Here is a 15,641-nt window from a genome sequence, read left to right on the forward strand (position 1 = left end):
GGTTGCCTTGTCCAAATGGTTCTTGTTCCTTTGGCCAGATTTCAGCCCAGGGAAGGGGTGGGAGTGCCAGAGAGATGAACCAGGGAGAGAAGAGGAGAAGAAACCGTGAGTGTGTGGATGTGTGGGGTCACCCGGATGGAGGGTGAAGGGGATGGACAGAAACATAGAAAGGCCTAGCCTGGAGGCAGGAGTCCTCGTGCCAGTTCCTGTCCTGTCCCCGATCCAGCTGCTGTGTGACTTCAGGCAGGTCCCTCACCCCTCTGTGCCATGACTCCATCTGAAAACCAGGGACAATAGTCTCTACTCCTCCTACTGATGGGTTGTTGGTTCCAAGAAGACAACAACGAATATCAGCCCTTAGACCTGGGGAACTGGTGCCCCTACCCTGGGCCTCACAATTGATGGGCCCCTCTCTGGTCCTCCTCCAGCCTTGCCCTTCTCATGGGGTGAGGGGTCCCTAGAGGCCAAGGGAAGGTTCCCAGCTGAAGCATGTGCACCCCTCTTAGACCACACTTGGGTGCCTGGGCATTCCCAAGTCCATCTTCAGGGTCTGCCCTCCTGAAGGCTGACCTTACTGTTGGGGGAGGATGAGATGGGGTGGGGGCGGCACAAGGCCTGAGGCCAATCATTTCTAAGGCTACGGATGGAGCTGTAAGGCACGGATTGGGGTTCCACATGTGACCCTAAGAGGCCCCTGGTGGTGGATGGAGTGGGAGTGGGAAGAGACGGCCTGGGGAGAGGAGCCACCTGTCCCCACACCCCACCTCCCATCACGGAACGCTGAGGAGGCTGAAATTCTAAATTCAAAGCCAGTCTGCCAGATTGTTATGAAGGTGTTTTTGTCAAGGTAGGGAGGGTAGAATGTATTCTATTTAGTAATTCCTTAGCTTGTTTTATAACTGGAATATTTAGACATATGGCACATGGGCCTGCATTTTCGCTCCTGCTCTACCCTTCTTCCACTCCTGACCTGCCAGGCCCCTCCCTGTCCACCTGTGCCCCCTCTCCCTGGGGTTCTGGCCCTCTCACCCCGGCCAAGTCCTAGGATCCTCCACTCTCCTGGCGCCAGGATCAGATGCCGTCTGCCAGGGTCGCCTTTCATTCCCGGCAGCTTTGGGTCACTGGTTGGGGTGGGGGCTTGGGGAGGACATCCTCTGGCTAAGGAGTGGACTCATTTCCATGTGCACCAAGCCCGCAGGCAGGTACTGCACATGCGGGCTCCACAGGCAGCGTGTGCTTAGCATGTGGCAGGTGCATGTCCTCAGCATGTAGAGGCCAGAGCAGAGTGCAGCACAAGCTCTCTGGGGGAGTGTGTATGGAGAAGGGCCTGTAAGGGGGCCATCAGCGCCCACCCACTACCCCCAGACCTCCCAGTCTCCCCTCCAGCCTCTGCTCCTCGCTCCACATGCTCCAGCTACCCTGCCCTTCTCCCGGGTTCTCAAGCCACGGCTTACCTCCCCACCCCCAAGTGCTCCCACTCCTTTGCCTGACCAGTTCCTGTCCTTGATCAGGCCCAGCCTTACATGCCACCTCCTCAGAGGCCTTCTCTGACCCCCAGATGACTCCCCTCCTTGCAATATCAGGCTCCTCTCTTCTACACACTCTTCTTCAAAACACAATAACTGAGCTCTTTGTGTGATTTCATGTCTGTCTGCCCTGTCAGCTGCGAGCTTCCTGAGGCACGCATGGGTCTGTCTTGTTTGCGGCTGTATCCCCAGGCCTGGCACACTGCAAGTGTCAAATAGATGTTAGCTCCCTCTTCCCCCTCAGGTCAATGACCCTCTGCCCAAGATGTCTCAGTTATCCCTAATCTTTGCCTCAGTGTCCAAATCTGGGTAATGGGACCACTATAATGTATCCCAGAGTGTACAGAGGAAGAGACAGAGCTTCACAGTGGGCAGTGGGCTGCTCCCTGTGGGAGAGGCTGGGCCTAAGGAAGGGAGGGGCTCCCAGAGGCCAGAGACAGGCACTAAGCCCATGGTAGGGCGACAATGAGCAGGAAGGCGGGAGGGGATTGGTGGGAGGCATGCCCTGAGCCCCGCGGGGGTAGGCAGACTCACTGGGGAAATCCAAACCTCCCCTCCCAGGCTGCAGCATGGGCTGTCAGTAGAGGCTCACTCACCAGACCCCCAGCCCCCACCCTGGATGGAGAAGACCCTCCACTCCCACCCTGGCCCACCTCTGAGCCTGCACCATCCCAAAGGGTTTGCCTGCCTATGCCTGGGAGGAATGGAACCGGCACATCTTCTTTGCCAGGCCCTACCCTGAGTGCTTCACAGGCATTATTTCAACGTTCACCAGCACCCCACAAAGGAGGTGCTATTATTATCCCCATTTTACCGATGAGGAAATAGCAGCTGAGCAGGGTTTAAAGAACATGCCCAAGATCTCTCTGCTTCCGATGACTTCATCTACGCTCATGGATTTAAATCCCATCCTTACAGGCAACTTCCAAATTTATAGTTCCAGCCCACCTTCCCTCTGAGCTCCTGACTTATATCACCAAGCTGCCCACCAGCCATCTCTACTTAGAAGTCTAGTGGGCATCGCAGACTTAACATGTTCAAAACCAAACTCCTGATCTTACCCCCTGCCCCCCAAACCTGCTCCTCCTGCACCCTTCCTCATCTCCGTTATGGCACCCCGTTCACCCAATCGCTCAGGTCAAAGACCCTGAAGTCATACTTGATACTCTCCTTCCTTATCCTCCATGTCCTATCCTCCAGCAAGTGCTGTTGGCTCTTCCTCCAAAATATATCCTGAACCTGCCACTTCTGCTGTCCACTACTAAAGCCCTGGTCCAGCCCCTGTCACCTCTTGTCTATTGCACTAGCTCTTCACCAGTCTCCTGCTGCCTCTCTTGCCATCTCCATCTCAAGCTACACCCTTGCTGGAAGCTGGTGGTCATCCATTACATAAACATTCCAACAACAATGAAAATAAATCCAGACTCCTCACTATGGTCTTTGAGGCCTTGTAGATCTAGCCCTTGCCTACCTCTCTTATCCCGTCTTCTCCTTGCCCACCAGCCACCAACCACAGTGGTTTCTCTCTGTCCCACCAATCTTTCCTGCCCAAGGGTCTTTGCATTTGCTGTTCCCTTGGCTTGTCCCCTGGCTAGTCACATGGTCTCTTATCCTTCAGTTCTCATCTTAGATGTCATCTCCTCCTAGAGACCTTCTCTACCTCACTCTGGAAAACAGCCCTTCTCTTCTCCTCAGACCACATTCTCCAGTTGTCTCCTTAACGTGCATGTTCTTGTGTTTACTATGTCTGAGTTTCCCCTCTGGAATGCAGAGCCCTTGTCTTTTCTACCATAGAATCCCCAGTGCTGAGACATTGTGGATACACTGTGAATATTTGCCAAAAGACTGAATGAACCAGCATCAGTGTTCCCTTCTATAAAAGGAGGATGAGGAACTAGCACAGACTCATACAAGTCCTACCAGGTCCAAAGGAGCCACTGGGCCACCTGCATTGCAGAGTTGACACTGTAGGGCCTCCTGGGTGCTTGGGAGCCCCAGGTAGTCTGGAGAAGCCTCTGCTTCCTCTGACACATTTTCCACTTCCTCTCCATAGGGGATTGGCTCATGTGAAGCCCCAGAGGCAGAACGGCTGTTACCATGTTCACAGCCCTGGGGACTCAGCCCAAAGTCGGGATGCATGAGGAGCAGGCAGAGCTGACTGGAAGCCCCCATGAGCCTCAGTTTCCCTGGCTTCCTCATCAGCTCTCAGACCAAGCCCTCCTCCGACCCCCTGTGCAACCTCTTGCAGGCACCATGGTCAAAGGGCATTACGGTGTGGAGGGCAGTGAGAGGGCCCAGGGCCCTCTAGGGACAGACTCCACACCTTTCCCTGACACTCAAGAGGCAAACAGTTGCTGGAGACTTCTGTGGCCAGGGATGGCCTGCCATGCTGTCTGCTTACTGGCATCTCTGTCCACTGGACAGTGAATTCCAAGAGGGTAGGGGCTAGCTCCCAAGCCTAATTGACTAGCACTGCTTCCCTCCCACGTGTTTACAAAAGGGCTTTTATACTCATGAACTTGTTGGCGCCCCACAGTTACCCTCTTAGGAAGGTGGGGCAGGAGCCATCCAAGTTCCCATTCCACTGAAGGGTAAATGGAGGTACACTCACCTGCATGTCTCCCATGTCAGTGTAGGGCCTGGCTCTTAGAGTCTGTGCAGGGTGGAGATTATAAACCTGGGCGTTTGAGTCTAACAGACACTGCTCTTCTGGCTATGTGACCTTGGGTTAAGCATTTATCCTCCAGGGTCTCAGTTTCCTCATCTGTAGGACGTGCATCATGGTACCTGCCCGATGGGGCTGTTGTGTGGCCATGCCTTATGGGGCAGATGAGAGGGGCTCAGTAAATGGGAGCTGTGGATGCCAGTTGTTCCCCTCTGTCTCCTCTGCCAAGAGCATACGGCCTGGCCCTGAGCAGGCATTCAGCAAATGTTCAATTAATAAATGAACGAATAGATAAACAGAAAAGGTAGGAATATGGTTGTAAACTATAAAGTGCTGGATATCCATGAATGCCATCAGAAGCACCAAGCCCTTGGGGCTTTACTCTCTCCAGGGTCGCCTCCCCCCATCCTGGCCCAGACCATGGGGCCATGGGAAAGGGCCATCTGTGCGTCTCTTGCCTGAGGCTCTGCAGCTCTGGGGCCATGTGAGCAGGAGGGTGGTTCTGCGGGAGCCAGACAACCTTCCCCTCTGCTGAGCAGATGGGCCCAGCCACCGTCATGTAGCTTTCTAACATCCCACAGATACATCTTTCTGTCCCAGTCTTCTCCTTTCACCTCTGGGGCTGGTGCTGGGCTCTCCAAGTCAAATTTGGGGGCAGGAATAACCATCCAGTCCAATTATCCATATCACAGATGGGGAAACTGAGGCTCAGAGAGCTCAAGTGACTTGCTTGAGGTTTCACCAGAAGAACCTAACTGGGACCCAAGGTGTCACCCTACAGAATGGCTGTCCCTTTGGGGGGAGGGGTCCCTGGCTCCCTCTCCCATATGCCAGTCACTTTCTTAGCCACAAAGATTACTGGAAGAAAGCTAGTTTCTGAAGGTGATGGAGGGAGATGGGGGAGGGAGAGGTCAGGTGTCAACTCTCCCCCCACTGCCCCATTCTGCCTGCAGCAGTGGAAGAACCCCACCCTCCTCTCAGCATCAGAAAAGCCATCTCTTTCTCCCCTATATGGAGGCAGCCTGGGGGTTCCTACCCTACCTGCTCCCCCAAACCTGGAGCCCTTTCTTTTTGCGGTTGCCCCCCTCTGCCTGCCACCTGACTATCCGAGGCCTTGTGGGATCAGAGGCAGGAAGGGGATTAGGTTCTGCAAATGGCTCCCCCCCCCCATCCTGCCTCCCTGTCTTAGTCATCTCTGTGCTCCGCCGCTTTCTCCCTCCCTCCGTCAAAATCCCCCTGCAAGACCCAGCGGAGACCGACATTGACAGGCGCCCCCCACCCAGGGCCGGCGGCGGAGCAAGGGGCAGGCTGTTCAGAAAAGGATCAGAAGCTGGTTTTTGCGCCCCCCACACACACCCCAACGCCTATCCCTTCCCTTCCTCAGCCTGCAACCCGCAACTCCCCCCTCCGCCGCGCTGCGCACGGATGGCTGCCGGGAGCTGCAGAGGTGTGTGGAGGGGGGGGGGGGAGGCTGAATCTGGCCCCCGATGCCCACGGGGCTATGTCCTCTATGAGGGACTGTTGTGGGGTGTCCTCTCCCCGCGCACCAGGGATTGCCACAGTGGAGAGGGCTGTCCTCCATAGAGCCTGTTGGGGTGGGGAGCTCTGCGCCGCGGATGCTGCCCGCTTCAGGGGGCTCCCAGAGCCGAAGAGAGGCGCTGAGTAACGCGGGGCCCCTAGGTGGCCATGGTGATGGTGGTGGGACACCAGGGTCTCCAGAGAGCGCTGTCTTCCCTAAAGGATGGGGCGGAGGAGGGGGACTTGACACCGTGGCCCGCTGCTTGACAACGTTTGCGGACGAGCTCCAGGCGCTGCCGCCCCGTCTGGCTGGGGGTAGGGGACGCGCGTCCGCGGGCAGCAGCGCCGAGGGCTGCGAGGTCACGGCGCCGTCGAGGCCGGGGACTGGGGGCCGGGGAACCCGGGGAGCCGGGGTGCGTTCCTACCTGCCTACGAAATTCTCGAGTACCGAGCTCTTGCCAGCGCTCTGGCCGCCCACCACAGCGATCTGCGGCAGGTCGAGGTCCGCGTTCTGGCCGATGGCGGAGAAGGCATCTTGCAGCCGGTTGACCAGCGGGATGAGGTCCTCCATGCCGCGGTTGCCCATGGCTGCGGCGGGCCCCGCGGGCTGCTATCCGCCTGCCGCTCGGCTCCGGGCTCGGGCTCCGCCGCTGCCGCCGCACGCCGGGACTGCCTGAGCCGCCGGCCCCCAGCCCCTCGGGGATCCAAGCGGAGCGCCGCGCCAGGCCGCCGCCAGAGGGCGCCCGCGGCGCTGCGGGTGTGCCGCGGTGCGCAGGCGCCGCGTTGTGGTGCCATGGGTGTTGTAGTTTTCTCCTCCTGCGGCTCTCCCCGCGCTTTAGCGATTCCTGGGGAGCGCGGATGCTGTTCTTAGGATGTCATTCTGGGGAATGGGAGGGGTTTCCCTTCTAGTACTGGGTCTCTTGGATCGTGGTCATGGCTGCCTCGCTCCATGTTATAGATGGGGAAACTGAGGCCTGGAGAAAACATCTGCCTCCTCCAAGGTCACAGTCTCCTAACCTGGAGCTCCACTTAGCCTGGCTGCTTCTACTCTGACACTAATTCATCTCCAGCATGTCCCTTCCCACCTCTGGGCCTCAATTTCCCTATTTCTAGAAGCAAAAAGATGGAACATTGATTTAACAAATATCTACTGATCACCTACTAAGAGCCAGGCCCTGTCCTAGGCACTGGGGACACAGCAGTGAACAAGACAGACAAGGTCTCTACTTTTACAGAGCTTCCATTCAGATGGTAAATAAATAAACAGATGCATGAAATACTACCAATGAAAATAGTTTATATCAAGAGCAATGAAGGAAATAAACAGGGGATGTAAAGAGAGGTAACAGAGTGGGTGTGAAAGGCCACATTAGTCTATGGGAGTCAGGGGGACCTGACATTTGAGAAAAAACCTAAATGAGGAGAAGGAGCTGCCATGGATGGATCAGGGGAAAAGCACGCGAAGAGTGAACAGGAAGTGTGATGGCCCTGAGGGTTGGAAGGCCTTTCGTGGGAGGGTTGGGAATCCTTGTCCGAGAGAATGGCAGTGGTTGCCCCAACCCATCAGGGTGGTGGAAACACAGTGGGACTCCTCCAGCATCATCTTGCTTATCCCGTTCACACTGAGAGGCCAGGAAGACCCAGGCCCAGCCATCCCCCTTTGCATTTAAGGAACCTAATTAGGACTATCCACCAGGAGGGTGGGAAAGGGAGTCCAGCCTATCCTGTGCTATTGGGGGTTGGTGGGTCACCTCCCTACCGGGAGAGCGGAGACCTGTGGATCAGAGACCGTTCATAAACTCATCCATTTAAGTCATATTTATTGAGCATCTGCTATATGTCAGGCCCTAAAATGGACCCCAGGGATAAAGCTGTGAGCAAAGTGCACAAAGTCATTACCCAGACGTGGCTTGCAGTCTAGTGGGAAATGAGAGACAATGCATAAATAAACTAATAAATACGAGCATGGTCAGGTGATGATGAGAGCTATGGAGAGCAAGGCAGTAGGGTCAGAGGCTGGGGAGGATTGTGGGCACGGGCAGCATTGCTATTTTGTAGAGGGTGGGCAGGGAAGGACTCTATTATAAGGTAAAATTTGAGCAGAGACCTGAAGGAAGTGAGGAAGGAGCCGTGTGGACACCTGGGGGGAAGAGATCCCCAGGCAGGCAGAGGGGAGCAAGCAGGCCCCAGCCAGGATGGCACCAGGGAGTAGATTAGGAGCCCAGCTCTGTGATCCCTGTCTCTAAGCCTTGGTTATCCAATCCCCCAAATGGGGATAATGATGGATTATCCTGCCCATGAAGGTCAGGAGGCCTTCAGTAACCCCTCAGCTCTGAGGATGTGGATAATTACAGCTCTCCAGACAGTTGGAGCATCAGCTCCACACAATGTGCAGCCCAAGCAGCTGCTTTAGGGCAGCCTGTTATTATTAGGCTCTGAGAATCGGGATGGCAGACATGAGCACCTGCCTCAGGGGCTCCCCTGCGGTCCCGGGGCAGCCTAGATGAGGGAGCCTGGGGTGGAGATATTAAGTGGAAGGAGTATGGTTTACAGATGTCTGCCTGGAGGGGCGCTGTACCAGCTAGGCTTTCATTGTTTTTAATCTTTATTGTCTTTTTTTTCCCCCTAATTACAATAGTGAAACTTACTGTAAAAAATCGGACTTTGTACATGTATTTGAGAGCCTCTGGTCATCCCTCTACCCAGAGATAAAACTATTTATAATTTAGGATTTATGCTCTGGCGTTTTCCCCCATAGACATACATGCATATGTGTGTGTGTGTGTGTGTGTGTGTGTGTGTGTGTGTGTGTGTGTGTTGTTTGCTTCATTTTATTTTTACAGAAATGAGATCATACTATATATCTTATACTGTTGTATCACTGATGCCAAACCAGCAGCCTGGGCAGCACCTGGAATTTTTCAGAAATGCAGAATCTCAGGCCCTTCCACAGATCTGCTGGATCACAACCTGCATTTAACAAGAACCAAGAATTCCAGGGGATTCATACATATGCTAAAGTTGGAGAAGCTCATACATGTTATTACCTGCAACTTGTTTTTTTTAGTGACAGTATGTCTTAGACATCTTTCCACATAAGAACAGTCAGATGGGTTACATTCCTTGTTCACAGCTGCATCGTTTTCCACTGTTTGGCCATGCCCCAGTTTTGTTTGCTGGCCTGTTAAAAATGGCTGCAGTGTGCACCTTTCCCACACATCTCTGGGCTGGGCTTGAAGAATGGGTGGATAGAATGCCCCTGAGTGTGTAGAGAAGGGACAATGTTCTGGGCAGAGGAACCAGTATAAGCCAAGTATGGAGTCAGAAAGGAAATGAACCTGGATCTAGCCTGGCCTCAGTTTCCCCACAGGGATGGATGGGGGGTGTTGGAAGGCTGCAGATGGTTCTCCCCAGGCCCTGAGAAGCTGGGCTCTGCTGAATGTACAGGTGATTAAATGGAAAGTCTTAGTAATGGCTCTGACCCTCACTTTGAGCTGAGGAGAGAGAAAGCTCTCTAGAGATCCCAAAGCTTAAACCACAAACGGTGCTTGGCAGATTATTAACAACAGGAACATTCGCTGGGCATTTCCTCCCAGCCAGGTGCTGTGCTAAGGGATTCACCTGCACTATTGCCCAAATCCCAGGAGGGAGATGTTTTATTAGCCCTGTTTGGTAGATGAGGAAACTGAGACACCGAGAAGTTAATGAGAAACTTGTCCAAGGTCACACAGCTGGGCAGTGATGGAGTCAAGATGCAAACAGTGATCAGTGTGACTCAGAGCTTCCACTTTATATCCTACACTACACCAGCTCTTGAAACATGCTTTTAAGGCACAAAAAATAAACACTAGCCCTTTCTGTTCAGGTTTCTGGTGTGCATACAGCAGGTACTCAATAAATGCTGACTGTATCATTATTATACAGCTCCTGGGTCAGGCCACTGCATTTAATCATTAAGTCTCCTCAGGATCTGGACCTTTGGAGTCATTCATTCATTCATTAGTTTTTCAACAGGCATTGATTAGTGGCTACTTCTTGTCAGATCTCATGTGAGACACGGGGGTGATGAGGTTACTAAGATGCAGGGTTTGTGCAGGGGAGACAGACATGCTAAGCAGACCTGAACCAGGAAGGACAAACCCAGGAGCCATGAGGGCATGGGGCCAGGGCCCTCACCCTGGGTCCTTACAGTCTCTGTTGGGGAGCAGCTGGACCAGGCTGGGGTGCACATAGTAATCTCTTCTGCATGGCTGGGACTTCCCAGGGGCTTTCAGGCACTGATGGTCCAGGCATCTCTGCTTGCACTGCCCCATATCATGGTGAGGAGCACCCCAGGAGTCTGGTTCAGGGCAGCTGCCTGATGCCTGCTGATTGAGCCATGTTTAGGTTCATGAGGGTCAAGATCATGGCTTTGCAGCCAATCTGCCTGGGGTTCAAATCCCACCTCTGCCACTTTCTAACCTGGAGACCTTGGACAAGTCAGTTTACCTCCCTGAGTCTCATTTTTTTTCAATCTGTAAAAGGAGAATAATAGTGCCTAATTCGTAGGGTTGTGTGAGGATTCAATGATGTAATCCTGGGTTACATTAAGCATTAGAGTGGGGCCTGGAATGGTCAATAGTTGGAGCTATGACTGGTATAATTATCACCATCCTCATTATTGTACTGGCCAAAGAAACTTCTTCAGTCTCGTGAAGGTAGCAGAGGGAGTCACCTCTCGAAAGAAAGGATAAAGGGTCATAAATGGGCCAGGATTTGGGGGAAGAGACAGGCAGAGAGGGGTCCAACTCTCTACCCAGATGGCTCGGGCCTAACTCTCTACCCAGATGGCTCAGCTCATGGGAATCCCAGGGCCTTGTGGGCCCCAGATAGCCTGATTTCTGGTGTGCACAGGAGGCTTTGAGGGCATAACTAGGTTCCTGACTTAGTCCATGGGACAATCAGGAAAGGCCTCCCTGAGGAGGTGATGTTTGAGCTGAGCTGGGAAGATTGGACAGGAATTGGCCTGCTGTGCCACTTTGAATATATTATGTCCCTCAAAATGCCATTATCTTTGATGTAATTTTGTGTGGGCAGATGTATCAGTGTTGTTTAGATTGTAACTCTTTGAGTGTTTCCATGGAAATGCGCCCCACCCAACTGTGGGTGATAATTCTGATGGATAGTTTCCATGGAGGTGTGGCCCCGCCCACCCAGCATGGGCCTTGATGAGTTTACTGGAGCATTATATATGTTCACACAGAAGAAGCAAAATTGCTATAGCCAAGAGGGACACTTTGAAGAATGCACAGAAGCTGAGAGAGTAGCTGCAGATGAGAGACAGTTTGAAGACGGCTGTTGAAAGCAGACTTTTGCTCTGGAGAAGCTAAGAGAGGACAAACACCCCAAGAGCAACTGAGAGTGACATTTTTGAGGAACTGCAGCCTAGAGAGGAATGTCCTAGGAAGAAGCCATTTTGAACCCAGAACTTTGGAGCAGACGCCAGCCACGTGCCTTCCCAGCTAACAGAGCTTTTCCAGACACCATGGCCATCCTCCAGTGAAGGTACTCGATTACTGATATGTTACCTTGGACACTTTATGGCCTTAAGACTGTAACTGTGTAACCAAATAAACACCCTTTTATAAAAGCCAATCCATCTCTGGTGTTTTGCATTCCAGCAGCATTAGCAAACTAGAACACCTGCTGAGGAGTGAGAGGTTATGTGAAGCATTTGTGAAGGAAACTTGGCTCCTTTAAAGTCAGAGACAGCCACTGTGGCTGGATGTGATGAGGGAGGGGGATGGGGAGATGGTGCTACTGATGGCTAATGCTTATTGTTATTTACTATGCACCTGGCCCTTGCATCTTACCATGAAATCTGTGGTCACTGCCATCTCACAAATAAGCCTCAGAGAGGCAGGGTGGCTTCCCCAAGGTCACACACTCCTAGCAACAAGAGAGGAGTGAAGGAGTTAAACCTTATTCTGCCCATCGATGGTGGGGAAGCTGGTATTGGTCCTATTTTTCCAGGGCTGCTTCAAGGATGTGAATTAGTTTCTTGGGGCTGCCATAACAAAGTACCACAAACTGGGTGGCTTAAAACAACAGAAATTTATTCTTTCACAGTTCTGGAGGCATTAAGTCCCAAATTAAGGTGTCAGCAAAGCCATGCTCCCTCTGAAGGCTCTAGGGGAGAATCTTTCCTTGCTCCTTCCAGCTTCTGATGGCATTCTTTGGTTTGTGGCAGCATAACTCCAGTCTCTGCCTCTGTTCTCACATGGCCTTCTTTTCTGTGTCTCTGTGTCTCAAATCTCCTCCTGGCTTTCTTTTAAGGACATCTGTCATTGGATTTAGGGTCCACCCTAAATCTAGGATGATCTCATCTCAGGATCCCGAATTACATATGCAAAGACCTTTTTTATCCTCCCCCCCAAATAAAGTCACATTCATAGATTCCAGTGGTTTGGACGTAGACATATCTTTTAAGGGGCAGAATTGCTGCTAGGATGGAAGGAACTCACCAGGAGTCCCTGTGGTTTTCATCCACACCTATCAGGGCTGAAGGGGTTTGGCAGTGATGAGCCACATCCTAGCAGGAAGGAAGCAAAGAGACTGATGGAAGCAGTAGAGAAAAGGCCCAGGCAGATGGAGGGCTGTTACCTGCAAGTCAGGCTTCTCTAGCAGAGACAGTCAAACTAAGGCTTTATGTCAGGAAAAGGCCTGCCCTGTGTCACCTGGGGAGGAAGGGGCAGTGAAAGTGCTGTGCCCACCCTGCTACACCCCACTTCTGTCTTCTGTCTGCCTTGCCCTATTTATTTATAGATAAAGGCACAGGTGGGTGGACAGCAGCCACTGGGGGAGACCATGTGACAAACATATGGCCTTATATTTTTCTCTGCAGCTCTTCCCAGGGTTTCTGAGTTGGGGTGTCTGGCTATAGGGCACACTCTGGCCCTGATCCATGTTGTCTGTGTTGATGCCTCAGAGGAGTTCCCCTCTCTGAAAGACTGGAGACAGATGTCAAGGAGGGAAGAGCTGCTACATTGCACACCTATGTGAGGATGGAGGGAGAAAACTGCATCCTGGAGCAATTCATTCATTCATTCATTCATTCAACCTTCACCAGGCAGCCATGATATGCAGGACTCTAAGCTAGGTCACAAAGATACAGGACCAAATCAGCAGCTGCTTTCTGCCCTCAAGGCACACATGACATTCATTACTTAATGCAGAAATAATTTGATGTGAGCAAGATGGCAGGGTACAAGATACAGACGCCATAATCAATAAGTGAACTGAGGAAATAACAATAGCCACCATAGAAACTGCACAGGTGCTAGGATGAAGAAAACTGCAAAACCATAGCATAATGAAATGTTTGAATAAATGGAGACATTTATCTTAAACTGAAAACCTTAAACTGAAAAACTCCGTGTAGAAATGTCAGCTCTTTTTCAACTTAACATATATATAATACCACACCAAACAAAATTCTGATGGATTTTTTTTTAAGGAGTTGACAAAATCATTCTATACTTTATCTGAAAAAAAATATATGATTGGAAATTGGCAAGAAATTTTTGGAAAACATGAATAACATCAGGGACTTGTGAGATAGGGCATTAAAATGTATTCTAAAGTTACAAAGATCGCACTATCTGGTATCATAATGGGAAGACAGAGGCGGATTCTTGGAGGAGACTAGGTCCACAGATCCATGTGAGTATAAGAATTTATTTCGTGTGATGAACGCACGACTATATATAACAACTGATTGTGCACTTCGTATGACTGCATGGTATGTATGGTATGTGAATATATCTCAATAAAATTGAATTTTAAAAAAGAATTTATTTTTTGGTAAAGGGGCATCTCAAATCAAAGGCAAGAACGATGTCTCAGGGTGCTTCTACAGCCTCAGACTTCATTTGGGATGAAAACAGATGGGCCTCTCCTTTTCCTCTGGAGCTATTCCTTGAAGGGCTTTGCCTGCATGGGGCTGATAAAAAGCAGTTAACATCAGTCTAGCCCCAAACAGTGTCCCCAGAGAGTTCCCATCATGATCTTGTCAGGCTTTCAGGGAGGCAGCACTAGATCAGATACACGAAAAACAAGTTTACTCCCTTCCATGATAAAGTCGTACAAACCAATCACAGCAAATTAGAAAAGAAGAAGGTGAAAACTCCCCATGAGCCCACTGCACACATATATTTATTCTTTCCCAAACCAGGATCATAATGCGTGTGTGGCTTTGTAACCTGCTGGTTCACTTCACATCATAATGTGAACGTTTATACATCCTTTGAAAACATAATTTTGGGTAGCTGTGTGCTATTCCATAAGAGGCAGACAACTGGATTCATTTAGCTGTTCCCCTAATGTTGATTATTTTCCTGACAGCTATTATAAATAATATTTCCATGAACAACCTGCTGGCTTTCAAAAGTCTCATTTCTGATTATTTTCTTAGGCTAGATTCTTACATGTGGAGTTACCAGGTCAAAGCACAGAACATGTTCAAGAGTCCTGATACATAAATGCAAACTGCTTTCAAAAAATGTGCACCACAGAGGAAGCCAGATGGGTTCCCAATCTTCACCAGCATGAGCATTATTTTCCGATGGGTTTGTGTTTTTGTTTTTTTGTTTTTTTTCACTTTGGCAATTTGCTAAGCTCACTCTGTGCCAGGTGCCGTGCTAAGCATTGTGTAATGCCATCCTCACACCAGGTGGCACCCATTTTACAGAAGTGGAAAAGGGCCAGGGTCGCTCAGCCAGAACGCAGTGGAGCCGGGATTCAAACCCTGGACTTCTCTGAATCCAGCGCCCAGATCAGGGGGTCAGAGTGCTTCGACCTGGTTGGAAGAGTAGGCTATTTCGACTTGCCCTTTCTTTCTCTCCTTCCCCAGTCCCTCTGTCTCGGTTCGGGCCACCATTGTCTCTCAATGGCGTGAGTTTTCTAATGAGCGGATTTCATTCAGCCACTCTAGGACTTCACATCCTTCCCGGGATCTCCCTACTGGTCCGGGATAAAGCTTCCAACTCCTCAGCTCGGCGTTCAAAGCCGCCTTTCGGGCTGCCTTTCCACCCACCCGTTCCGGGGTGCCCCTGATCCCGCCCTCCGCCCGGTGTTCCAGCCACGCTGAGCCACCTTTTTGGGCTTCTAAATCCCAACTCTGCTGAGATTAGTCCAGGCTGAGTTAGGACACCTCTGCCGCCGCCCGGGGCGGAGGTAGAGCCCGGGTCAGAGCTTTAGGGCAGAGCCTGTCATATGACTGCAGTGATTTGCTGCTCTGCGGGTCTCGGCTGCCTGACCGCCCTCCATCAAAGCACATCACCTGACTGGTGTGTGCGTGCCTAGCGCCACCGCGCGCCTTGCCCGCACACAGCCGGCGCTTAATGCAAAAGGAGTGAATCCCCTAGGGCTGTTACAGCTCTGGATGGCTTTGAGCAATTAAAAAAAAGGGTGGGGGGGGGAGGGAAAGGAATTGCTACTTAGGAACCAAGGACTGTTTGGCACAGTAAATACGTTTGGGGACCGAGTAGGGGGGCGCCGGGGTGGGAGATAGAGTCGTAATTAAAGGGGTCCTTGAGGCAGGATCGTTTTAGGGTCTGGATGATTGTCGTTTGTTTTTTCTCTTATAACTGAACTCTGCCCTCATCACCCCCACCCGAGCCAACTCCAATGAGAACACTTCAAACAGAGCCCCCACCTCCATCCCTTTCTAGGGCAGACTCTTCTACCTGGCTGTGCGGCCTTGACCGGTCTCTCTTGCCCGGCCTCCGTCCCCGAATGTAAATCTGCCGGCTACATGCCCCCTCCCACTCCGGGCCCGCGCGGGGCCCCAGGTTCGCGGGACAGGGACGGCCACGGGGAGGTCGGTTGGGAACCAGCCCTCTTCGAAGCTCCTTGCGATGTCCCCGCCTGAAGACAGACTCCTTCGGGCGACA

General features: G+C 51.8%; 1 protein-coding gene across 1 annotated transcript in view; it reads right to left on the bottom strand.

Annotated features, from left to right (window-relative positions):
- Positions 1 to 6,408, bottom strand: part of DNM1 (dynamin 1) — a 46,430-nt gene extending 40,022 nt beyond the window's left edge. The window contains 1 exon segment of the mRNA XM_037851020.1: positions 6,135 to 6,408. Within this exon segment, the coding sequence (XP_037706948.1) occupies positions 6,135 to 6,295 (161 nt within the window). The 5' untranslated portion in view covers positions 6,296 to 6,408.
- Between the last annotated feature and the right edge of the window lie 9,233 nt (positions 6,409 to 15,641).

The sequence above is a fragment of the Choloepus didactylus genome, chromosome 10, assembly GCF_015220235.1.
Source record: "Choloepus didactylus isolate mChoDid1 chromosome 10, mChoDid1.pri, whole genome shotgun sequence".
Lineage (NCBI taxonomy): Eukaryota > Metazoa > Chordata > Mammalia > Pilosa > Megalonychidae > Choloepus > Choloepus didactylus.